At 38.4% G+C, this 27,957-nt stretch overlaps 1 protein-coding gene across 6 annotated transcripts in view; it reads right to left on the reverse strand.

Annotated features, from left to right (window-relative positions):
* The window catches only part of CDK14 (cyclin dependent kinase 14), a 321,807-nt gene that overhangs the window by 94,380 nt on the left and 199,470 nt on the right, over positions 1–27,957 (reverse strand). For all 6 annotated transcript variants that reach the window (XM_074864790.1, XM_074864767.1, XM_074864787.1 and 3 more), the window contains one exon: positions 10,272–10,335. In XM_074864790.1, the coding sequence (XP_074720891.1) occupies positions 10,272–10,335 (64 nt within the window). The remainder of the gene's footprint in view (positions 1–10,271; positions 10,336–27,957) is intronic.

A 27,957-nucleotide genomic window follows, 5' to 3' on the forward strand; every position in this document is an offset into this window, starting at 1 on the left:
TTCAAGCATCGTTAGCATTGAGAGTATGACCCGAATTTAGAAGGGGGAGGAACATTACAGTTAATAGTCAAATTGCACTGGCCTCAGCAGGACCTGAGCTCACCCTTGAATTTCAGTTTACAAATGTGAATTAAAAACATATATGCAACCAGATACTTATGCATAAAAACTGGAAGAAAATAAAGACTTCCTATACTTTATAAGTAAATAGTCCAACCATAACACTGTCCATTCATTTATGACAAAGGACTGAAAAATAAGATGCAGCTAGACAGTGCTGCATAACAAGTCTGAGATACACATGGGAGTTCAGCTAATAAAGTGCAGATTTGCACATTAATCTGTTTTCGTACAGAAAAGTCCTGGGTGAAAAGAGAACTGAACCGACTTGAAGCATTGCTGAAAAGCTAACCTAGATGTGGGGAAAGACAGATTTTGATTTTATCTGCCATTCTGCAATATGTTTTGGTCAGATACTGAGCTGGTTCAAACTGGCACAGCAACACTGACTTCAACAGAGCTATATCCACTTAAAACAGTTGAAAAGTATCATATACAACATATTTTCTTGACTGGACTGTCAGGGGTTTACTTTAATCAATTTAAGCTATTTTTACTGTGGGAAGAAAACACAGAGTCAACCAACTGGCCAAATTGCCTTAAGGTCTTCATGTCCAAAGATCTGTTTCAGTTCTGCAAGAAACTGAGAAACTATTCCTATGCCAGAGGAGTTTTTACTGAAAAAGTGATACACTGGAACCAGTTATGTAAATGCTGTTATAAAGGATATGCATAAGCAAAATGAACAAACTTCTCAAAGGGATCTTCCTTCTTTACTCAGTGTACTGCTCTACTCTAAAGCTCTTTTAAAATAACTACCTTATACACTATATTTATCAGGCAGGAAGAGGGAAAACTAGAGGGAAAAACATGGACAGGGTTAAACCCTGTCTACAGAGAGGCAAATATTAGTCTTGAATCCTTAACTTCAAACACTGTTTATATGCTGTGTGACTGCAGATCATGCTTCTCCTAACTATTGGTATGAACTCTTTCTCCTCAACTCCAAGCAAATTAGAGGCTCCTTGCTTTAAATTCTTTATAAGGAAATGAACCACATATCAGTAAAATACAGCTCACATTTTTCTACACAATTTTGTGGTCATGCCTCTAACCAGAGTCTTGTTAACTTTCATGGACAGTATAACTAGATGGGACTACTGTGGTAATTAAGCCCAGACTTGTGCACATGGCAGCTCTTAGGCCCTTCCTGAATTAATCCTTCTTTAGAGAATAAAAACAGAATAACAAAACCAGCTGATTTTGATTTCAGAGTTGTCAGAACAGAGGAGGTACAATAACCTTGTCCTCGAGCTTCTCCATCATGATCCAGTTTTTTAAGTTCTGAACTGTGAAACCACGATATTACATACCTATGAACACCAATCTTACAGTCACAACACAGGCAAAAAAGAGGTAACTTGACCTTCCAACTTTTTTCTGAGGATCTCCTGCTTGTGTCCAATTAATGACCAAACTGGAATTCAGTCTCACAATTACATCCCCAAGTTTTCAGAGTGAACGACTCTCACACATCTGTATGAATGTCTCCGTCCTTTCTTGCTAGATGGATTTAATACAACCAAATCTAAAGCTATACCTATCTGTGACCAGCTGCATGAAATTACATTTTATGATACTTTCAAGCATATAGCTTTAGCATTTGTTTTTTCAGATGCTCCCATTGATTTGATCATAAAAAAAATAGTAATATCAGTCAGTAGGTCTTGGCTGTATGTGAGATCCTGGGAACACTGCAGAATTACCATGAATGCTCCCCCCAGAAAAGAAATTTATTATAAAAGGCAGCAACACAGGTGATCCAAGTCTCAATCCAACCTTGTGGAAGAAACTCCATGTAGTGAAAACTTACTACTACCTCCCTCAGAACTGAAAGGCAAATAGGTACATGTGAGAATTTCATGCAGACAACATCATCATCCACCCACACAACCATCCTCCAGTGCACGCAAGCCACTGTCAATAACGCGAGGCATATCATCCTGCTGAGGCAGCTGCTCACTCTCATAAACGCTGAGATTAAAGAAACCTGAAAAACTGTACATTTACAGATCAAGATTTGATCTCAGCTGTATTTTGAATTTTTATAGCTGAATTGTGAGTACATATACTAGAGTTCAAACCTTTTCAGATTATTATTATTATTGTTAAGTGTGCTTATTTTGAATAAAAACACTGGAAGACTGACACAGTAAGTTCACCCGAAATTTAAAGTAAAAGTGTGATTTTAATTTCCTTTATGCAAGCACTTAAATATTTGCAAATCTTTTGGGAACAAATTTGGGAAACAAAATTTGATCCTCTACATTTTTATCTCAAATATACAGTCATCATCCTCACTAGCAACCATACCTCAGTGTTAAAGAGCTGGCTTTTCACATGGGTGCCGTATTTCACTAGTAAAAGGAGGGTTTTGCTTATAGGAAACAAAAGAAGGAAGAGGGTTTTGGTTTTGTTTAAATCCCACAGCACCTAAAAGTGTTTACCATTTGCTTCTTAGAAGGCCAAGTTAGCCAAATCTTGATTGATCGAGTGGCGTGTTCATAATCAAATGCTGTGTAAAGCAATCCCTATAGAGAACTGCATAAATAAGAGCAAACATACAGTACTCATATTCTTTACTGGAAAGAAGCACCAATTTCAAGATCTTCCTGTAGCATACCATTTACTCTTAAGATTTTAAATGGGTAAGCTAACATCCACACCTTCAGAAGCCCAGCCTCAGAGCCAAGATTCACTGTTCTGCTGGGCACTATACACAACCCACTCAGAGATGCTGGGTGGCGCAGTTGCTCAAATGTTCTTCCATCAGGAAATGAATTTGAGTTGCTCTTTGCTTCAGACCTTGCAGCACAGCTTACTCAATGCCTCGTGTTTTTACTCAATGCCATGAAGTTTTTAGGACTGTGCCTCACAAACAGTAGCATCAATGAAGCTATTGGAATAACAACTGCAAAATGGAATCAGAAGTGAGCAACCAGAGGGAAGAGAGGGAGGAAATTTCTTGAGCTGGTTGATTTGACAAACTTGATGCATCAAAAAAATTATTTTCTTAAAACAAATGCTCCCAAATTGTACTCAGCTTGAAGATTTAGGGCAAAGAAAAGCCTGTGCCAGAATGTTCATCCATTACACCCAGCTGTATATTAAACGTTCGTAGAAATGACAGTATTCCTATTTCTTACAGAAATACAGTATTTCTTTTTCTTTCTGTTTCTTATTTCCTTTAGAAAACCGCTCTACAGCAATACTGCTATATATGCATACTCACTTGTGTGCTCACATACGTACCCACATGCTCTCCACTGCAAACATCATTATCTGCCTGATAAACACACTCCATCTGACAGCCCTGCATCAAGGGCAGGTTCAAACAGAAGCGAATTTCAGCAGAACTCACTAGTGAGCTTATTAGCAGACCACTGAAGGAACTACTGGTCTGCTGTGAGAATTGAAAAAGTAAGCACTTGCATTTTAAGTAACATAAAACAAGATGAGGGTTTTTTCTCTTTTTATCAGTCAGAAAAACACATGAACTATTATACCTCTGCCACGTTTGCCTTGAAAGGACCTGGAATAGGCAACAAAAGCTACCTAAGGAATTAGAAGCAGACTACATTTTTATTTATTAGCTCCTTTTTAGCACTATTGATAATCAGCTTCTAGTCTAAACCAAAGAACTTAAAATGCAGTTTGACTTCAAGGCATTTTTTATGTTGTTAATCAAAACATGCTGGCTACTATGCATTCCTTGATTAATGTTCTCTATTTAAAACCAAATGTGATTAGCTTAAATGCAAATATTTAAACATCACTATAATTAATATTTTCAAAAGTCTAATGCATGATTTCTTTAAACGGGTTTTCTTTACATTTAAATTAGAAGTCTAAAGTGACTAACACTGTATTGTGATATGTAAGACTCATGTGCTATTTTTATTAAAGATTCAATCCTAAAAATATTGCACTAATGTGCAATTAGAATTTTTACTGAAGTTCCATCACAACTGGAGTTTTATCATCATGAGTTAAACCTTGCTTGTTTGTATGCCAAATGTCTTGAGAAAAATTACTTCAAGTCCCCACCCTCCATCCCCATACCCTCTCTCCTCCCCTCCCTTCCAAAAGCACCTGATTTAGCAGAGCACAGATTGTGTAAAGAGGAAGGATAGATTTTTTTTCTAAACTCCCTACTGATTAGAAAATGCAATTTTAATAGCCAGGGTTGTCTAAAGCACTGGACTTCTACATTAAACAGTTCCACCTTTTAGCAGTGGTCACCCTTGCTCCCTTGCATATGCAATAGTTACTTTAACTATTCAGTTTCATGCAATTTTGTTTAAAGAATGGTGAAAATACTGACAACTCTGCTTCCCTTGGGTTGTGGATACCACAGACTTGGGGAAACATCAAATATTACAATTTTGCCAAAACTAAAGAAGAGGGGGAGAAATTTGAAATTAATTCTCCTTTACAGATCCCTCTCTCTCCTTTCTTCAAGTACTCAAATTCTTGAAGACTACGTCTATACCAGTAATTTAAATGTGCTCAGGACTGCTGTCTGGCTGAGACACCATGACTGTCCTGTGTCTGTACTACTGCAGCACCCTTTCACCTCCGTGCTCCAAGAAAGAGGTGGGACCATCCTTCTTACGGGGAACAGTCCCCAGCCCACACTAACTCCCAAACCATGCCCAGAAATTAATTATTTGGAAGTGCTAGTTGTGAGTAAAGGCATGCCAGAGGCTGCTCTAAGAATTTAACAGCAGAGACTCCCACGTCACCTGGGAACATTCGCTGGCATCAGTGTAGATGTAAACAAACAAGATATTGGTTCAGCATGTAACAAATTGTTGACAGGCTTTGGTGAAACTCTACAGGAAAAACTGTTATGAAAGTTTGAAAAGCCTTATGTACTCATATACAGTATTTCCACAGGTTTGTGCAAAAGTAGTTTAGTCTCTCAGCCCAGTCCACTGAAGACTTAATCCTTTGAAAAAACTTGGCTATCAATCAGCTGTTAAGATGCAGGTAGGCAGATCACATTTCTGAACCAAATCTATATTTATTGATCATCTGGGAAACAAAGCAGAATTCCTGAGTCAGAACACCAGCTCTGCAGTGGTTTTGTCAGTCACAGAGTCAGGATTTTTTAATAAATCCACGAAGTATCTGTCAATCTCTGGCAGACTCTGTGTTATGCAGTATTTCCTATGAATGCTCTTTTCTCACTCTAGTTTCTTTCTGTCTTCTGTTTTCTCCTCAAGGAGAGTCTCTTTCTCTTAACTCTTTTCATCCTGACTTTAGGGATTCTCTTTTAAAAATCAGTGCTCAGTAGATGTTTCTATTGCCTCATAAAGGCACCTTTTCAGGTGTATTACTTTATATTATATCGGATCGTCTGTTGAACACAGTGAGGTTCAGGCTCCTACACCACCAGCCCAAGATTAAATATTTAACTTTCTCTCACCTAGAAACAGTATTGTAAGGAAACTGATGCACAGTGAACATTAAAAAGCATTCTCATGTTTTCTCCACCTTCCTAACAAGCTGCTACTTCTCCTTGACCGTTACCATCTCTTCATGGCCACCGTCACTTCATTTATCTTCCATTGTGACCGTATCTTACCTTCTCCCACTTTGCTCACTGACAGTACCTTCTGATAAATCTCTATTTAACTTCCCAGGATGGAGGTTACGCAGCATCAGTCCCAAACACTAATTGAGCATGTAGGAAAAGTGAAAACTTGACTTAAGTGTAGATGTTGATCCAAAGGCTTATCTTGCTCAATTATTTGGGCAGGACTCTGAATCCAGGAGAAACGGCTGGAGAAGAAAAGAAGGTAAGACTCCAGACTAAGAAAAATGGGAGATTTAATGACAATGTAGAGAGTAATACACAAAAATCAGGAAGACTCAGAATCAAGACTGAAAAGGAAGCAGATTGTTTTGGAATACTGCTTGATCTCCACTCATACAGATGAGACATAGCAGATGACTAATTTCATTTCATCTTGGAGATATTAGTCCAGTGATATGATCAGTGGTTGGATCTGTTTTAGTGCAGCAGATCTACACATTTCTTGAAGTATTGTAACAAAAGAATAAATAGTGAAAATATGTTCTCCATGTCATGTGTCAGAGGGTCATGTTCATCATTTACAGTGTTTCTGTCCAACAACCTGTAACATGGGGCTTCTAAACTGGGTGAAACCTCAAGATTTTATTGAAACAGCAACAAACACTTTTCTATAATTTCCTCAAACTGCCTTCTTACTTGAGGGCAGAAAATTTACTTTCACAGTGATCCAGAATGCCTGGGTTTCTTTGGCGATACATGAGTACAAGAAGACCCACTTAAGACTACAGCAGTCATACCAGCTTCAATGTGAATCACAGAGGTAACCTGAAGTTACTGAAATACTTCTGAAGTATTTCAGGATTTTCAAATGCATTATTTATATCATTCTTAAGTAATGCAGGACATGTGTGCATGTGTGTCTGTGTGCACAGGTGCAAACACAAACTGAGAGGACGGAGGTTGAAGCACAGAGAAAGCTCAAAAACCAGGCCAACTTTTAGCTTTAAATATCTCCCATACTACTTAGAGTATTTGTAAGATAGAAAGTTATCAAAGATCTCAAAGTAGGAAGATAAAATACAAGTTGTTTTCTGTCTTTTTAAATGGCAAAACAAATTACAACCATTTTATTTTCACAACTACAGGCTGTTAAAATCACTGAGGTTAGAGGTTTAGATGACGTAGAGCTACCCACAGCTGGCCTTAGGAACACATTCAGCCTCAGAAATGTTCCCGCATATTAAGATGACAGAGATCATCCTTGTTTATGCACTGGCTGTTTTCCATAATAATCAGACCCTTGGCCACTCTAGTACAGAAGACACTAATGCCATGCTTTTCAGAGATGTTTCTCCTAGTAAACTGTGATTACCTCTGCAGCACAGGATTGCGTCCCATCAAATCACACCATGAAATTTAGTTATTTAAGTCTGTATGCAAACAAGAAATACAATGAAATTTTGTTTCTACTCTCAACAGTCTTCCCAACTCCAGAGGGATTTAATGTGCCCAGCATTCTTTAAACTATACTATTTATCACTGATACTTTCTGTTCAAATCCTATTGTTTTATGCTTACACAACTCAGTTTATAGCATCAAATCCTTGCCTGAGTGGATGTTGATATCTTCATCACCAGTGCTCTCTGCACTTCTCAATTTATCACACTTACTGTTTGCAGCTATCAGTCTTAAAATTCATAAAGACATGCAAAGCACAGGAGTTACTTAACCCCATATCATCTATATTTAAGTGGAGTAAATCCACAGATCTTAAAGAATAATGGATTTGGTTCAGATTTGGAAAGACATTTCAGGTTTCCCCCCTGTTAAGGAAAGGAAAGATTAAATCATCTTAAATGTTAATTATTAAAGCATTAACCTCCTTTTTTTGCTCCAAAGTCAGCCAGGAAAGAAGAGTCTTTCAGTCCCATACGCTGAGGAAATTTTCTCAAGGATGTAACTATAATTTCAGATCAACAGGGAGGGAAGCATGGCTCACTGAGCATCTGTGGAAGGGGACAATGCAGCCTTGCCACAGCCAGAAAATTTTTGTGCACAGGATGGCATGAAGGAAAGCATTTATTTAAGAAGTAACAGAGAACCTGGTATCCATGACCAAACAGCTTCAACAACCCTAACAGCATGAGCAAATTGTGTAATTCCAGTCCAGCCCATATGTCAGAGCACTTTGTGCAGAGCATGCTTTAGATGCCAGTACCCCAGTATGATCCTAGAGGTAATGTGTTTTGCTGCTCTAACCATTCTGCACTTTACCAGCATGAAGTCCAGTTACTCAGTTTTGGAGTATGTAAGCCAAATTTTGGTTGTCCAATTAGATTATGCTTTCTATTGCTGTAATTTCTAAAATCATCAAATAAGGAACTGTAAGACAAGAAAAAATTCCTTTTTCCAAAGTGGTACAAAGGGAGTGCAGAACATAGTATGTGTACAGAAGAGAGTTTTTTCATTTGGAGTGCTCTCAGACCTCCAGAGTGTATGGGTATTAAGGGGCTCAGTGCTTTGCATTAACAGGCCCTAGAAAGATTAAGTAATTGCCAGCGAGAACAGTAATTACTCTGACTTGAAAATCTACATACTTCAGAGATGTGGAAAGGATCCGAGAGAACAAAGACCACACCATGCAGAAATGGTGAAAATACTGAGTGACCACTTTCTATCTTGGAAGCATCTTTCCTCCTGTCCCCATTCTGCATTTGTATAAATATTACGTGTTCATGGCTGACAAAATCTATAGCCTAGGATGGACAAAATAAAATCAAGTCTAACACAATGCCTGTATAAAAATTAGATTTAATGAATTGCCTACTGTGGATTTATTTCCTGATGTTCTTCTGTGGTAATAAACCCACATCTCCTAACACACTTGGAAGCCAAACAGAAAAATGAAACCAGGAAATTTCTTGGCTGCCATCTGCTGTTCAAAACATTCCTGTATCTCACAGAAGAATAAAACCTAGAACAAATCCAAAGGGCACTCACTGACATCTCCAGGTTTTCTCCTCCTCTTTACTATTCTTGGATAAAAACAATGTCTTTGGACTGCTGTTAAAAAACACTATGTTTCTGTAAGGATTCTGTGTATATACTCACCTTTTAATCCGTACCAAGAATGAGAAACACAAAAGCTTGTGAACTTCATGACACACTGATTTTGGGAAGAACACTGTAGTATTTTTAGTATTTCAGTGAAAAAGTGTAGTTGTTAAAGAAGTTCTAATAATTCACTAGAAAGCACTAGAGAGTGATTTCACTACACAGCAATAAGACAGCATGAGGACAGCGACTGAAAGGCAGTGTGCAAGAAACCTGGCTGCCTTCCCTTTTCTCAAGGCTCTGTGTTACTGTCAGGGTAAGCCCTACAATATATTTGTTTCTCTCTCTCTTATTTTGATAGCTGACTAAGTCTCTTTGTCCTTTGCAACTCCTCTGCCCCATCTCCTGCCTCTTTACTGCCCCAAAGAAGCCACTATGATCCTGCTGATGAATAAGACAGGCTGGAATGAAAAGGGAATCTTTTTCTTTATGTCTAACCTATAAGATGACTTGGAAACTAGGTTTAAATGACATAGGATGCCAGGTTGCCACAGTTTATGACAAAAGCTGAAGGGACTATCATCTGCAGTGAAGAAGAACCAGTAAAGGAGACCTTAGGCCTGCAAGGACAAAAAACATCTGAAATTGGATTCCTGGGGCAATTCTGTCACTCACTTCCAGACTTTAGTCATATGGTTATAAACTGAAGACTCATCCTAGTAAAAATACACTAAGAGACAATTAAGTGTCTCATCTGAAAGCATCTAGTAACCTTTATCATCTAGTCCAAACCCACCCACAGCAGGTCCAACAAGTTCAGGCTGCTCAGGCAGGGTGGAGATGTCAAACCTCTCTGGACAACCAGTTCCAGTATTTCACTACCCCCACCAGACAATATGTCTCCTACTCATTTGCCTGCTTGGCATGTTTTAAAAACAGTATTTCCAAGATCACCACTCAAATGCTCACAAGACTACATATATTACGTACATACATAGCATAATGAAGCTTATCATGTACTCCTAGTCTCTATAGAACAAACTGCTCCCGGTCACACAGAGGTATTAGATGGTAAAACAGCTTTTCAGGAATGGTTGTAGAGTATGACACCTTGAAGTACAACAGCACATTAAAAAAATGGAACCTTTGTAGAAAGTTTCTAACACGATCTAGTAGTAACTTCAGCTTCCACAAAGTCTTTTCTCTACTCTTTAGTTTCTTTCAGTATTCCTCAATGTTCAGGATGGTCTGCAGAAAAGTTATACCGATCAGGAATGAGCCTACCAGCAATCTGAAAGGTACAATACTCAGTGGCTAAGAAATGCAAGCAGGACAGGCTCATACTGTAATAAACAGGAGAAAATGCAAAAGAAAGCAAAGAAATTAAACAAAAGAAAACCCCCCACCCTGAGCTCAATAGAAAGTAAGAAGCTAGAAAAAATGCATTATGGTTTGTGCGCTGCGTACCAGGTAATTTTGAAGCTTGTGGGTGGCGATGTAATTATCTGTGTCCCGTACTTCCAGGAAGAGAATTTGGACGAACTTGGAACTTACCTGGTTTGAAATGGGGTAAAGAGTGAACTCCGGGCCACGTATCTTCGTTTGGTGTTCCAAGTACCTGTGCACAAAAAGAGAAAAAAAAAAAAAAGAAAAAGAAAAAAACCACATATTGCTTTAATGGAAAAGACTTAACAAGTCATAGCATTGCATAAAGCCACTCCTCATTGTAAGCTCAATGTACCTTACAATCCAAACTTTAAATAGGCTTAATTACTGGGGGAAGAGGGTACAAAAAAATTAAATGATTACCACATTCCAAGGTACCAGTGGAGTCAGTAAAGCACATAACGGTGCTGTGTTCCTGTCACATTGCCTATTTGACCAATATATGTTAAAACTACTTTCCACTGACAAGTGTCAAGCTACCTGCATATCAGAGCACTGGTGTTACACAGGTTAGATATGTTAGCTCAGAAATAATTTCAATGCCTGTAAACTTAAATAAGATGAACAGATACCTAATAGATGCTAGGATAGAAGATTTGCTCAGATGGTGAAGCAGATAACCAAAAGCATGGCATGAACAAGAATGCACAGTGAATAGCTGTCATTTTAAGTGGATGTATACACAAAACCAGTAAATTTTTAGGAAATAGACTTTACTGACTCATGGATTATGCTCTGTTTCTATTCATTTCAGCTGTCCTTCTCGTAGTGTAACTCAGGCCAACTTTCAGCAGCAAAGTATTTGACACTTCTCATGTGCATCCTATATCCTCTGCTCACACAAAAAGTTCGCCCCTCCATTTCTTCGGCACAAATAATACGTAAATGGAGAGAACTGCTATAATTAGTTCTCCCAAACCTGGTTTTGCTTCATAAGACATCACTGTCAACGTTTGCTTTAAGTGAGCTGAGAGGAACACCTAAATCAGTAGCTCTAGAAAAGCATTTCTGAATGCGTTACGGAATTTGATCTTTCACTAGTGGGATCTTTCTTGTTACAAATTTACACCCAGTTTCTAACATGAATGAAAATGTTAGGGACTGTTTTCAATAGCTGTTATAAGCTCAGGCCCTGGAATAAAAGGGTGATGTTTTAAAGTGAAAGAATTTCACACCAGTCTGGTGTTTGTTTTGCATTGTCATAAATATACAAAACCCCCTGCCAGCCCTGCCCCTACCTGCACTGCAGATCTTTTGAATATATCTTTTGGACCTGCATATCTTGAGTCACTGTGATATTCTGTGGTCACTTACATCATCAAAAAACAAGCACAAAGTTAGCATGAAAATCTTTGGTCCATGTATGTGAAGGCGTGTGATACTTTAGAACAAGCTACAAGACATCTACTCCCAATCATTTGGAGCTGAAGAGAGATATTTTTTTTATTGTGTCTGCTGCAATATACATGTGCACTAAGAGCATTAAAGGAAAGACCACTAAAACATTTGTCACACTTCTTAAGCTATGTAAACATTTGTTCAGGTTGACAAATACAAGCTTAAAAAATTCTTAGAAGCAAGACTGGGAAGACAAAACACAAAAAACTTCTCTTCAATTCTGACAGAACTTTATTTCATAAAATTTAGAAATGGGCTTAAAAACCTGAGGCAAACATAAGTGAACTCTTAAACAGATGCAATTCTTACCTACAAGGTGCGCTTTATGACTCTAGGATCTCAAATTTGTTAAGCAATTTACAATACTAACATATTTCTAATCTAAGAGTATTAATGCAAAGATCATTTTTCTCCACTATCAAATACAACGAGCAAATAGTCCAATTTAGATGTAGTCCAATTTAGATGTAGTGGGAGGTGAAAGCAGAGCACCAAGGTGTCAGAGAAACAAAGATGACAGTACCAGTACAATTAGACAGTATACATTGATGTGGTTATTTGGATATGCAAGCTCACTGATTTTATTTGTAAATACTGTTTGTAGGACATTGCTTTCAGTCCCTGTGACATATGTCTTAATCAGCATTTGAGTAAGATAAACCTGACCCTGCAACCCTGGTTCATCACAATACCCATATCCATTTCGTTATCGCTATTATGGAGAGCACAATTCTCTCATTAAACATAGAAGAAGAAGTTAGGAGACACCGTTGACACTATGTCACTAATTTGCAAATAACTTTCACTCAGCTCCTGCATTAATCAAGCTCCTGGTGCCAAGCACCACCCAGACCAGCAGAGGGAGCCCGTGGATTAAAAACAGAGATTCTCGCATCCTCAATTTAAATTAAGAAATGCGGTCCTGAATTTTGCAACCCCTCTTCTCAAATCAAAGGAATATTCTCTCATGAAACGTTATGAATAGAAAATTAGCCACATCCTTCTAAACGTGTGTTCTTAATCGCCTCTTATTTTAGATGAGACAGCCAGCTAAGGCACTGTACAGATGAATGTTAAGAACAAACCAGCTAACAGTTACCTGAAACTTCCAGTGCAAGGTAAAATATTTATCAGATCAGTTTAATGTAGAACTTGGAGCTAAGGAATGGATTATTCTGATTTTCAAAGTTATATCAGGTCCAGTAACAGAAGGCTTACTTGATGGAAGATCACTTTTGTAATGAATTTTATGTCACCCACAATCTTTTATTTCACCATTTATTTAATAATACTCCAGCACATCTGCTGCTACAGTGTTTAAGAGCCAGCCACAAACAAGTTCTGTGCACTGGAGTTCTGTAACCACCTACAATAATTATACCTTCTGTCAAGGGTAGAAGTCAGGCTAAAAACAACAAGGTTTTCTATCATCTAAATGCCTAACATTTTTAAGGTAGAGGCAACCTGGTAGTTCAGGCAAGGATCCAGACACTGCATTTTAATGAGTTGTACAAACACTATAAAGATCATCCTTCTTCCACACAATTTTTAACATGCACGATACAGAAATTCACAATACATGACTATCAAACAACAAATGAGGACAAAGCAGCAGTGAAACAACAGTGGTTTTGGATAAGATGAAACAGTCACTGCCCACAGTTATGTCAATGTAAAGAGATTTGTAAGCATCACCTTGCAAGTGATACTTCTAAGCAGCAATCAATCCTGTTTTGATGAGGTGGGATTAGGCAACCCAAACCAATGAGTTTTGACACTTGCTGCAAGCAAAGCAAAGTGGAATTTACACATAACACCAGGGTGGGAGAGGATCTGCCTTGTTTTGTGGCTTACAAAAGAGAATTAAGGGATCAATATGGAAAAGAAAAGCGGAGGAGGAAGGGAAAATCCAACAGTCTTCTGGTTTTACTCCAAAACACTGTTCCTTAACACTTAGAACAGATGACCCAGACCAAACCACTGGCAACATCTTAGCATCTAACTGATTATATGAGGAAGCCAGCTGTAGCAAACCACTGGCTGCCCCACCAGTGCTGGAGAGCAAGTCTAACCTTACAGCAGTCAGTAGAAGCTGAAGATACTGGAGACACAGCAGCCTGGGACAACAACTGAACACCAGGAGCTGTTATTTTACAGGTGACCTCCTAGCCCTGACTATCCTTTCATGGTTCACCATTTACTTCTCATCCCAAGCACGTCACCGGGACTTCTGTCTCTTCTACATATTAACGCTTTTTCTTCCCATTTCGTGTTCCAAAAACACGTAAATAACCACCGCTGTTATGGCAATCAAGCCCAAATTTAATATCGGAAATAAGCTTTTATTTACACTGACAATTATTTGAAAAAATAAGATTAACTTGTTTGCTTTCTCTACTGATAATTTGCTTCTCAGTGAGGTAAACATTCACCTTGCATGGTTTGATATCCTATTTTTTAAATTGAATTAATAACACAAGAATAATCTACAATTCTCAAATTTTGAATGGATTTAATGTTTTCTAGGGACCAGCATGGTTATGGTTTCTGTAAAGAAAACTCAAAAACCTACTGGGTTTTTGCTGTTCCACACTAAATACACCACTCCGGGCTCTTTTATGCCCTAACAAATGAGATAAAATGACCTTCTCCATTGAATCTTGCTGTTCAAAATCAGGGCCAGATTCTAATCTAATTTGTAGGGTAAGAAATCTATTCATATGAAAATACCAGATTTACAACACATCAGGGTTCTGAGGGCCAAGTACCCTTACTGCCAGTTGACATTGTTACAGTTTGGCAGAAAGTTAGGAAAACAGAACCTGCTGTTCAAATCTCCACATAAAAGTGTGATATAGAAAGATTTCCCAGGAAATGCAAAACAAATGCATTAAGGCCTATTGCATTGCACTGATTTTTTAATATAAGGAAAAAGTTGTTTGCTTTTTGCATCTGACAAAGATTTATCATTCCAATAATTAACCTGCTCCCTGGTGTGCAAGGGAATCATTATTTTACAGTGAGAATTATGCCATTCTACCAACACAATTGGTCATATTGTCCTGCATTTGGCTTCGAATGCAAAAACAGTCACTACTACTGGCATGTAATAACTTATTCTGGGTAACAATTTGTCCGGAGAAGTCCTCTGAATCTCTTGTGAGATTAGCAGCAGTGCAAATCTTTTCCATCAGCTCTTTCCCAAGTGCAGGCATAATTAATAAAGATCAAGCATTTCCATTTGCACTACAACTTTTGAATATACAAAGCTGTATATTACTGAAATAACACTTTAACCCTTGTTAGATCTGATGATCCTCAAGAAAGGCGATGGTTTGGACTTCAACAAGACAAAGAACATGCAGCCTGTGGTATTATTCAGGGTTTTGTAGCAACAGAGCAGAATGAAAAACAAGATCAGCATGCAAATGAGCTGCCTTTCCTTAGATAACTTTTATGGAAATCAGGCTAAGCAATTTGCTGAATTGTCACGTTTTTTCACATTAGGTCAAGTTGATGAACAAACAAAGTTTAGTCAAAAAAATGTCAGGAGAGTGAATCTTTTTTTTTTCCCCTTCAATAAAAAGATGTTTTTGTTGAAAAATGCCCTAGAATTTTAACTAGGAAAAGTTACAAGCTGGATGTAAAAATGTTTTCTTATTTTATTTTTCCTTTTAAGGATCATTAAGATTTCCAGTCTTCCTATCTGCTGGGTAAAACATGCTGCATTTAGTGAGTCCTTGGATGTGAGGTACTATGGGAGACTATAGCTGTCTGAGGAACTGAACTTAACAAAAAGAGGAAGAGGGTAAGTATTGCACAGACATTTCCAAATCAGCAATCTTTTTCTGTTGAGTGAGATTTGGAGGTTTCAGATGTTCTGTTTTTCAACAAAAATCTGCTATATTCTTCCAAAACATGCATATCTAATGAAGCTTTGAACTTAGTCAAAAACCTAGGAGTTCTTTTCCTTTTCATTAGTTGGAAGTAGGTTACTGCTTTAGATTTGTCTCTTGAGAAGCAGTACGAGTTCCAGGGTTTCGCTATGGCAGCTCCATCACTCCCAGAGACAGCTCTGAACATGGAATTTCCCATCCAGTCTGGAAGAGGAGAAGCTTATGTGATCTCTCTCTCTTGCAGTCTGTCATGGTGCTAAGCCATTTGTCGAGATGATCCACCTACTGCCGCATTTCCCTCCCAAGGAGTCACTGTTAGGTAGAGCTTAACCACATCTTCCACAATCAGGGAAAGTGTTGTGTTACCACCTGGTAAAGTCAGTGAGCACAAAGTACGTGTAGTAGTGGAGACCAAAGGAGGAACTTCATCCTTCAGCTTAGCATATGATCTTAGTATAACAGCTTAGAAAGAAATAATTCAGCAACTATTTGTGTATTATGCATGCTGACTCAGAGTCTGCTGATTGACAACTGCAGCGAGGCTTCCTTCGACTCTCTGCTGGGCATGATGGATGACAGCTGAGTGTCAAGTTTAATATCCAAAAGATAGAGACAGACATGGAATTGCCTCAATACCAGTTGTTTCTTCACATCAGGAGCTTAGCAGTTCAGTTTCCATTAGGGACAATAAATCTATCAGTTTGCGTAGTGCACTTAAGAGTTAGACTGAGGCTGAACACATTTTAGCTTTGGGGAGGTTGTGGATGTTCCAGGGTTCCCAGCTGCAATGAAAAAGTCACCTCATTTTTCGCTACAGAAACAATGTCTATCAGCTAAGATGGCAACCATATATTTATTTACATTCATGAAAAATAAAGACCATATGCCTATTCATTGTTCTTCAGATTTAAAATATTGAAGCCTTACTTCATTAACTGAATGGCAAAAATTATGCATATAGTTCCTAAACCAGGAACCCACACCAACTAGAAGTTAAAACAACTGAAGTGAGACTGTGTGATCAAGGCAGTCTCCTCCCATGTGGAAAAAGCTAAAGGCCTTGTTCAGAGCCTGAAAACTGTATTATAGTAAAAATTATTTCTCTTGCATAGGAAACTCCTTCTGTATTTTTTTTCAGTCAACTGTCATCAAAACATTCCTTCGTTATTCCCACACAGGTAAGAAAGAAAATACCAGCAAAACAGAAATGCAACATAGTAAGTATACAGAAAATGTAATATAACTTGTACGATTCCTTTTCAGAACAAATGTGTTAAACAAGAGCTCATAATTCTTTACAGACAAAATCACTTTCAAATTCTTATTCTTTATGTATAAAACAGGTTGTATTTTTTGCTTCCTTATGTCTCTGTAAACGCTGTCAAAGTCATAAAAAAAAGCTTGCAGTGATGATACATGGTAAAAGGAAAAAGAAATTCAACAACCACCATTTTACACACACAACAGTAATACGTAGCAGAATGTTTAATGTGATCTGCATTCATTCAGGACATTAAATCAGAATTATGGATTTAAGAGAAAACAAGGATGGTTAGAAAACAAGTTGATTGGAGTATTTCTTTTGCAAGTTACTTTATGAATGATCTAATCATTGACTTAAAAAAAAAACCAAACAAGGTATTAAATTCTTTCAAGAGCTCTAAGAAGTACCTGCTACACAGACAATGAGTACAGGACATCACAGCAACAAAAAAGAAAGTAGTCACCTCCTTACTGACCCCATAAACTTGTTTCTGCTGTACATAAAGTGATGCTGTTTTGTGAAAAAATAGAAGTTACTGAGGCTTATTCTCTAAGGTTAAAAAAGAAGCAGAAAGAACAGAATGAGGTTCATCTGCAACAGAAGGCTGACTCTTTCAGGCATCAAGTGGAATATCATCATTCCATTATACGTGGGTAATAAAACCACTTGCTTTGAGCATAAAGAGTTATTTATGATGAAGCTGGCCTCAAAAACATTTAGGTAATGTGCCAGTATGGATGAGGGAAGCAAAACAAGAAATTACTATGAGCATTCCCACAAAATTTTAACAACACACATAAATTTTAAAAAATCAAGTTCAACTAATATTTGTGCTTTAGCTTTGCCAAGGATGAAAAATGAGGTACTTGAAACAGTAAGGGACCCAACTGTTCTTAACATCCTTTCCCCATAGAGGCAAAATACAAAGAAGTCTCATCAGGAAACCTTTTTAATATGTGACTTTTCCAACCTTACTTTGTGTATATAAATGATATTTGAGTAGCTGCCTGCATTGAAAAGTTAATTTTATCCCAACACTGTTTCCACACCATTTGCAGCACAAGTAAACAAACTCATCTTTCTCTTCATACCCATGGCAACCACAGCTACCTTTTTGAGGGACCCTGGCAGAGACACTACTGCAACTGTGCTAACATGAGGAAGATGATGGGAACTGGAGACTTCATAAACACGCTTGTCCGCCTTCACAGAGCCAGGCTCTACCTACTCTCTCTGCACGAGCTGGGTGCGACAGCTGGGAGGAGGAGGAGAAGGAGGAACAGAGCAGGCATCACCACCGACCCAGCTCTGCAGACTATCAGGACAGGATTAAATTAAATCCTCAGCCTTACAACAAAGCACTACTGAGGTTTGACATGCCACTGTCCTTAACTGCTCAGTCAGGAGAGTTTTTGTTTATTCTGAAAAGGACCTACTAAATACATACTACACTTTGAATCACAGAAACAGCTCCGTCAATGAGATGGCTTTTAGAAACTAATTTTGTCCATAATCCAATCTAAATTGGAGATAGAGCAAACCCAGAGTCATTCGATCTAAATTTCACAATGAGAAAAAAGCAAGTGTGAAACAACTTGTACTGGGCTGGAGCATCCTCTTCCTACAGGTAGGCAGCACATCTCACCATAACACCCTATTTTAGTAACTTACAACTTTCATAAAGGTTCACATAGTGGAAGAAACTGTTTTTTTTTTTTTTTATTTAGTGATTCTTACTAAAATATTTCTGTGAATGAAACAAATGTTAAAAACACTAAGGAAACAGGATTTGGCAAACTTATTTTGAAAACAGAGGGGCCTATGCTTTAGGGAGAGAATCTGAAATTAGCAGCAAAAGGAAAAAAGGCAAACTCCTGTCAGCGACTGCACTTTCCCTCAAACCAGTGCAACCATGCAGCAATTTAGCCAAATTACAAGTTAATTAAAAAGCGGTGTACATGCTAAAAGGAGACACTGTTTAGCTTCAAAGTGAAAAGAGGGCTCCTCTGTGAGATGTGCTCCATGCTGAAGCAGTTGAAGCAAAAGAACTGAGAACCCGTCCCTCCAGCTTTCCCAGCCACCTGTGTCGAGGAGTCTCCTTCCATCAGCAAACAATCCCATCATCAGAATAAAAAAATCCTGATATTAAACTAGACCTAGTGTCTCTGATACCTGCTTTGGAGCTGCAGAAACTATAAAACACCTCAACAGGATGAAACCGATCCTTAGTAAGAAGAGAAGAGAATTTGAAAACCTTTGTAGACCTTGAAGCTGTGGATCAAGAAAAGACTGGGAAGAAAACTCATGCAGAAGACTACAGGTGACCTCAACAGATTTATCTCCCCTTCCTCCAAGGAGGCAAGTTTGCTCTTCGGGCACTACCAGAGCTTGTGAGCTCTCAAATAAGGTTACAGAGAGTGAATGACTTCACCAAGGAAGATCTTTGTGTTAATACATGTGAAGCAGCAGCTGCTGCTGACTTCTGTGCTGGAAGGTCTCTTCCTTACCATTTGGGAACAAACAGAATGGTTTTCTACACTGCGAAGGAGAAGGAAGACAGAAATTTTCTGTCAGAAGGACCCCCAGCTCACAAGTCATGCTTGTTTATGTGTCCTTTAAAATCTGCTCTGGTTTACTCTGTACAGAAAGGTGTATAACTCCTCATTTCAGATCCCCTATCCTGTTTGTGTTATAAAGCCTTTGGAATAACCCACCCAAACAGACAGTCCTCTCCTAAATATGCTCTTTAAAGATTCATTTCAAGTCTTTTTACTGACTTTTTTCTTTAAACTGAAAAAGGGAGGAAAAAAAAAGCCAAAAGCCTGTGGGAGGCTTTTATGAAATGTACTTCCACAAGCCCTGCTGTGCTGGCTCAGCAGCTGGCTCATTTGAATTCCAGGTAGGCACTACACAGGGTTTTTTGGAAATGCTGGCTTATCAGAAAAGCAATGCTGCTTTTGGATCATCAAACTGGCTTTACGGTCTTTCTGAAGACCATAAAGCTGGCTTAGTTAACACAGGAATTCCTACCGACTGTTGCAGTGTCCAATCTCATCGGCACAGGCAAAGCTACACTATTGCATCAGGATACTTAAGGGCTTAAAGCTGCCGTTCAGCTGAAGAGCTTATTTAAATAATTAACAGACCAATTTTATGTATATTCCTATGAATCATCAAAAAATAGCACAGAAAACATTTTTATTCACAATAAAATGATGCTTCTTCACTATACCATCATTTAACTACAACTATTTGAACACACCATCACATTTGGGATCACATCCATTCCCCATAAGGATCATCACCGCACCAGGACCTGACCCAATGGTTTTTATAGAAACCAGTCCATGTTCTCCCAGAGCAAAACCCCACTCTGAAGCAGTGAAGCACACTGTACTTCTCAGATAGGGGAAACCCTTTGTCTCTGGCCTGATGCCCAGACACAACACATCGGAGGAACAAGTGTGCCTCATTATGACACCACACCAGGACTCACCATTCCTTATGCACAAGGAACAGCATACGCATGGCACAATAGAAGCTCATGACATGTGCTGCTTATGTGACAGAAATACATATGCAGTGGAGAGGAAAGCTGTTGTACTAAGGCAGATAGAATATTATAGCTGGGCTAACTGAGCTGCTGAGCTCACTGTCTGAAAAAAAAAAAAAAAAAAGTGGTATCATGAAAATTCTTTTTCTCACCTAAAAATCCTGGGGAGGTAACATATACCGAGATACTATATATTAAGCCCAGTGCTCAGCATCACAGAACAGCATGATACTGGAATCTGATCAGACCATCCAGAAGTTTGCCAACTCCTTATTTTGGCAACTAAAGTCTTGATCTTGTAATAACCTCACTTTTTAATAGATTTGTCCAGCCACATGGAGACCAGTGAAGCAGTGGGTAATTTGTCAAGTTTTTTTAAGTGACCATTTGTTCAATCTGCAGTAAAAGAAGGCAGCCAGTCATGCTGCCATTTGAAGAATGTGCAGGTCCAGGTGTTACAATATTTCTGAAACAGTGAGAGCATTAATAATGAGGTCCAATTGTGTTGGGTATATGTGGTGGATATAAGAGCACTCCTCCTGGATGCCGAAATATCCTGCTGATTCCTACACTGAACCTTATCAGAATTCCCAAATCAAATCACTTTTAAAAATGTCTAACCTTATCACTAAAAATCCATTTCAAGTGATTCAGTTTCAAGTGTGCCTCCTACAACAAACCACAGCATGATGCTTGGTGTATTCATTCCAAACAGCAGTATTTTGCTGCTAAAAAAGCAAGAGTTTTATACTACTAACTTATCCTTTTGAATCACAGGAACAGAACAAGCAAACAGAATGAAAAATGGAAGTCTCTAAGTAGTAGAGAAATATTTTTTTTTCCCCAAAATGTCAGCCTACTTCTGATGGAGAGACACTGGCTATAAAAGCAGCCAAGACATTTTAACTGGGGTCAGGGCAGAATCCTAGGGAGATACCAATTCTCACCCAGAAGACAGTAAGATCAATGGGGACGCTGTGGCTGAACAGAACCTGTATCCTCCACTGCAGTGCAACAAGCCAGTACACCTCACTCCAGAGCACTTTGGAAGTTTCCAGTGAATCCTTCGCTAGAGCATCTACTCATTTTCCTGACACCTTCTTTATCCATTTCCTTGCAAGTCCAGTATGAGGAATGGGTTCATTTTCTTGACACCACGAGGTACATGCCCAACTGTGGAGAACAGAAGTGGGTTTTGAAAGAGTGCAGAATGCTGAGACACTCGAATTTTCTGAAAATTTGAAACTGCGTGATTTAACCATTTATTGGCCACTTAGCAGCTGTGACTTTAACAATAAACTGGCAGGTGGCCTAAGACTTTTCATTTGCCTTATTTAAATGAAGGTGAAAAGCAGGTGTCACTCAACTGGAAGAGGCAGCTGCAGTCCCAGCTTCAGAGAACCCATTTGTTTGCTTTGACATTAGTGCACTCAGTAACTTTGCCCTTGACTTCTGAGCTCTCAAGAACACCAGGCAGGAGGGATTAGGGTGTAGTCATCTCCTGTCTCCATTTAAACTTGCTCTAAGCCACATGCAGGGCAGCTGCAGTGGCAGTCCTTGCCATTTGCAGCCTCACTTTTGGGCAAAAAGGAACTACTTCCCTGGAGCTGCTGGAACCATTCCTCTCTATTCACTGGAGAAGGGAGCTGAGAGGACTGGACAGAATTTGGAGAATATACTGCCTACAGCTCCAAAAAGAACTGAGGGGGCTTGCACTGAAACAATCAATGATGAAACATAAATGAATGAAGGCAAATCCTCAAAAGACTGAAGCTGCTTAATACCTGCATATCACGGTCCATCCTTTTTTAGAAAAACAAAAAAACCCAACCAGAGGGGGAAATGGATAAAAAGATAAATAGGATATGCAAATATAAAAAAGAAAATTTGCACAGACACATGACAAAGAGCTTCAGTATAACTAGTAGTCAATAATGATGGAGAGGAAGAGAAAGACTGGAGTTACAGTTTCTTATCCCCCACCCCCAATACACTAAAGTCCACGGAAATGCATAGCCTGAACTATTGATGACACAAAGGCTGAAAAATGATGGGGGATCAGGTACAAGAACAGTAAAATAACTATATTAATTCTTTAACATGAGCAAAGCTGCTATTACAAGGCAAATCATAACATTTCAGAGGTAAATTTTAAAGATCACACTGAATTAGTAGAAAGGGAGATGTTACACCAATGAAATAAGGGTAACTACGCAAGTCATCAGAGAGAATAATCAGCCTCTCAACAGTGCAGGCACAGCTGATCTCTTGGACTATGTGAGGAATGCAGATGAGCAGCATGATGTTATCATTAAGCTAGTTAAAAGGCTGCAAAAGCAACACAACCGTGAAAACCATTAGCAAGAATAAGATAATATAAAGCAAAAGTGGTAGAAAGTGGCACTGAAAATATGTTCTACTGAAAGTAAATGAAGCTCAAAGAAGAGATGACTCTAGTACGAAACAGGTTTTTCAGTATCCTTAGTTTTCAGCTACATTTACTGGTCTGATAATTTATATTTTTTTTTATGGAATAGGATACTGCAGGGATTTCATGAAAAGCTCTATAAAACAAACAAAAGAGAATTTGCCCTGGCCACAGTTACTATCCTGCTTCGAACTGCTGAGCAGTTGATCAAGTGATATGATGCAGGGAGGTCAGCAGGACCTCATCTCTATCCCTCTCTTTCCAAGAGAAAGGAGCAATATTAGCACACTCTAACAAGCTGGTCCAGCAGCATAGCAATGTTATTAACCAAGTATCTCAGTCATCAGACCAAAGCAGACTATACCAAAATGTCCAGGATCTCCAACATACAAATTCTTAAGGCCTCTTTTTAAGTAATTAGGGCAGCATGTTATATGGGTACACACCAAGATGAGACATGAAGGATAACTAACTGATTGACAAAATCCCTGCCTGCGTTCACTGTGATTTTACTGAGGGGCCAGTTCAGCAATACAAAATTTATGCAACTTTTCTTTCTCTTACGAGAAAAGCACAATTACCAGCTATTGTAAAACAATTGCATTCAGAATACAACACAGGGGAAAAAAACCCACAAATATAACATATTCTAAGATGAAAATTAGTTATAATGCAAATAATTCCTTTTTGAAGAAAGGAAGTAACTGCAGAGTATTTTAAAATAACTTTACAAGGAATTGAGCAAGAGTTATTCTAAAAACATAAATCCCTCTTTACGACACAGAAAAGTTTAATCAAATTGAAAGTTTACAAGGTCAACTGATTTCTCACCCATCAAAAGCTATAGAAATCCAACTGTAAACTTTCAGTGCAATAAGTAGATGCCTAAAAATTTCCCTTGATTCTCCTTTGGATGTAATCATCAGGCCAATCATGTTTATGTGAGAATACACCTATTGCACCATACTACACTTTCTGTTAAGAATTTACCTTATGCTGTTCTGCTCCATCACTGACAGGTTTGAGAGTTTACACACAGCCATTTGGATCATGTTGTGCCCCAAAAAAGCACCATGAAGAATTCTTTTTATGTTCTCACAAAATATATTATTAGCTCTCTCCTATGTACTCAGAAACAGACCTCAGTTGCCAGAACTACTGCTACACAGTGATATACACACGCATTCTAAAGACAAATAGCGAACACACGATGTTTTTCTTCCTCTAACTGACAGCTAGAGAATCCAGTTTTGCTATGGCCTCCAAGCTGTTTTAAATGGAGCACTCAGAACACTGGGGAAGGAAGAACCAAAGCAACAAGAATAAAACACAGTATTGTATACTTCAAAACCTGCTCTATTTATTTCCACTCAAACAGTTGAGAATACCTACTGCATTGAGATCCTAGTCAGGTAATTTTCCTACTCTCAATTCCTGTATAAGACCTCTTTTTTTGGACATCATCTTATGAAGCAGAATATATTCCATTTCTGTAGCCTTTTTTCTTTCCTTTTCCTACTTATTAATACTGCCTTTTCAAGGCAGTTTCAAACGAATGCAGCTTTTTTCCTGTTGGTTACTTTTCTCTTACAATAAAAAGACAGTAATAATTAAAAAATTAGAATAAAAAAATTCAGGGGAGATGCATTCCTTCTGCTTTTCTCTGTGCTAGTCACATAAGTATTGGCAATACACAAATAGCGGACACATAGAAATTGTGTGATAGCATTTTTATATCCATATTTAAAACTCAGATGAGATTATACAAAATTTTCAACATGTGCCAAATTAAATGCCTAAATTATTTAACCATAGCCATTTCACGGACTAGAAAAGCAGATGTTCTAATCAAGGTGGACTAATGTTAGTCCTTGAAGACTTGAAACCTCTTGAAATCACTAAGCTTATCTGAAAATTTACATTTAGCGTATAGAAGGATACTGAGGAGCAGCAGCTTATGTAAATGGCAGTGATGGTTGAAGACACTCAATCTTATGGCAAGTGCTCAGCATCTTGCTAAATTAATACCTAGTCTAGGGCACCGATTCAGGAAAAAAACAGGTATTAAAGTCTACCTTTATTCAAATTAGGCCTATTGCAAATGGTACCTCAGGCATGTGCATGGGCTGAAGGGGATGTTTCCCCCAGATACCATGACAGAAAAAGCTATATACTTTTCCAGTTCTTAGGAGGACAGAAGAAATCAGCTATTATTCTTGAAGTCTTTTAAGAAACATGTGCAGACAAGTAAGGCATATCAATCTTAGATTCTTATAACCTGTCTCTAAAATCATAATCTGAAACTGCCTCACATTGATTTTTAGACATTTTCAACTTTAAGGATGTTTGAACTTGAGCTACAGATTATAAACAACTCTGGCAATCAAGATGCGCTTCAGAAAACCCGGTTTTGGCATGTGAGGTTCAATTCAGACACAAGTAAAAGAGGAAAAGGAAAAGAGAAGATTCATGTATTAAACATTGTTCCTTTATTTACAAAATGGAAACAGAAAGCGATACAACTGTTTGATGTCTGATCATTTATTATCTTCTCTAGTAAATAAAGCCAACATAGCAGAGCAGGTTTATGAATGGGCCTGTGCTTTTATATGGCACAGTATTATCTTGCAGCATAGATTTTTGGATAACAGACCAACACTTTTGTTCAGAATGGGCTTCAGCTCCATTTGTAATTCACACAAAGTGCTTGCAACTGCATTTCTGTTCAGTGTCACCTGCATGCAAAAATGTTTGCAATTACAGCTCCATAACATGTGGACACGGCCTGTACATTTTACATCGGAAAAAAATCTATTTCTATGAACTACGGGGCCAAGAAGGAAGGTCCCTGCAAATATGTACACCAGTGTAAGTAAACAGAGCTGCACTGATTTACACCAGCTGAGGCTCAGCACAGTTTTTTCAACGTATTGCCTGTAGCCACTCTCTTGAAGGCCAGAGGCGAGCCTGGAAAAGAAACAATGCTTCTTTATAATTATAGCCCATTTCTCATTCATCAACTGAAATATGGCAGATACTAAAGAAACATTCCAATTCCAAAGAAAACCACAAAGTCATTGTTTTCCACTGAACCATGTCTTAATTTGTTTTCTCTTCCTGATAGCCAATTACTCTTCACATTTTGCACTACCAAGCTGATAATAAGCCAAGCTCTTGCAATCCCAGCCATGGTCAGGGCTTTGCTCAGAATTAGCCAGCTGGATGGGAACTTCTCGCAAGCAGATGACGACACCTATGTGCATCAGGTTGTGTGACTGGCTGGCCTGACATCCAGTCAGCCCTTGAAAGCCAAGGATGGGGTTACACATACATTTATTATTTCCCCTCCTCCTCTTCCCTCCTGCTACCAGCTGGTAGTTCCCCTGACAAGTGTCCATCATACACTGCTGGGTATTTTTGACTTTAAACATGGATGAATGGGAGGTTATGTGTCCCATTTTCTAAAAGAAATGTTAACAGCACGAGATATAACTTCAATATAATCCTAGGCCTAGTTTGTTTGCTCAATACCATATGTCTTTAATGATGTTAGGTAAAGAACAACACAGACTACAATGGTGAGGACTGGAGTTCTTTGTAAGAGGTATATGCAAATTAGCATCAAATACCTCATGCCCTGTTATAAGGGAAAAAGACTACACATGCAGTGATACAGAACACAATATAGTGCAGTCAGAGAGCTAAAATTGAGCAGAAACTCCTTAAAAAGTATTCTTAAAAAATCCTAAATCCTTTACAAAGCATGAATACATAGAAGATTTACTTTGCTTTTTAAAGTTCATTTTAAAGGTTAATTCACCTCATGCTTGCTTAGTTTAGAATTACTTTCATTTGAAGTTTGGCATAAGACATAAAGCCCAGAAAGAAACCTTGTAAAAGTGGTATCAGTGCAAAACCTGCAGGCAACTGCAGTAAAATACTGAATAAGTGCTAAAAACTTCAAAGAGAAGACTCACAGGTAAAGAAGCCTGCTATTTATTTAATTTCAGTGGTGCTGAAGAGAAGTGAAATATTTTGCATGTTGTTATAATAAAGCAAAGCAGAGGTAAATTCATTAGCAGTATATAATACACTGCACTTCTCTCATTTTACTTACATGCTGTGTTATAGAAGATAGAACTCAGCAGTGAGGTTTCTACTTAATTAGAGCTTCAAAAAACCCCCTCATTTTCCTCATGAAGTCATTGGTGGGAGGAAAATGGAGAGAGATGGGAGGAAAACACAAGATTTTTATTAAAAACTTTCCCCCTCTAAGCAAGAACTATCTATTTTACAAAGATGAAGATGACTTCTCCAACCAGATTCATCATCTGCAACACATAAGGCACCACAGACACGATGTCTACACAAAATTTCAGCTCAGGTCCAGTCTCGCAAGAGCTAATGTATTTACCAAGTGACAGAAAAACATGTATTGAATAACAAAAAAACAATACATTTGACTAAATACCTCGTTACACAGCTGAACTTCAAAACCCAATAGTTACAATTACTCCTCCCTTGGGTTTAGCATTGCTAGCTTCCCAAAAGATGTTATTAACCCAATGTACCGGAAAGCACGGTTCCTTCAGTCTGTCATAATCTTAAGTGAGGTGTGTTAAAACGTATGTTTCAGGCTTTAGAGGACATCAGTGACGTGAAGCAAACCTTCAGATACAGAACCATAGGGAGAAAGCTCCACAGCTTCACAAACACCTGTTAACATTAGAGTCGCGGAGGAAACACTACTAGCCTGCCCTACATGATATAGGATGATTCAGGCTCGTAGTCATATATATATATGTATGTGTATATATATAAAAAAGAAAAAGCACTGCTAGCCTTTTAAATCTTCAATAACAGAAGTAACACTTCCATTCCCATTTAAAAGGAAAATGACATTTTTCATATCTCTCTGACATCGCAAACTCTTGTGAGTCTTTGCTGTACAGCTCCATGCAGAAGGCGAGCATTTTTGGTGTCGCCCTTTGGCATATCAGGCTGCTGGGTTCAACAAATGGATATTGTTCCTTTTTAATTACTTTTTAATACTGTGCGTTATGGCACCCAACAGAGCAATAGCATCCAATACCAGAGAGGAGTCCTCAGCTTTTTGCGATATGCGTGTCAGGAAAGACAGAAGCTTCTGGCTTCAAACTCCCACTCTCGCTGTGCCACGTTACCTGCAGCACGCACACATCTCGCAACCATGTTTGCAGAGTTAATGCCCCTTTACAGATAAAACAGTATTTAAA

This window comes from Strix uralensis, chromosome 1 (assembly GCF_047716275.1).
Source record: "Strix uralensis isolate ZFMK-TIS-50842 chromosome 1, bStrUra1, whole genome shotgun sequence".
Lineage (NCBI taxonomy): Eukaryota > Metazoa > Chordata > Aves > Strigiformes > Strigidae > Strix > Strix uralensis.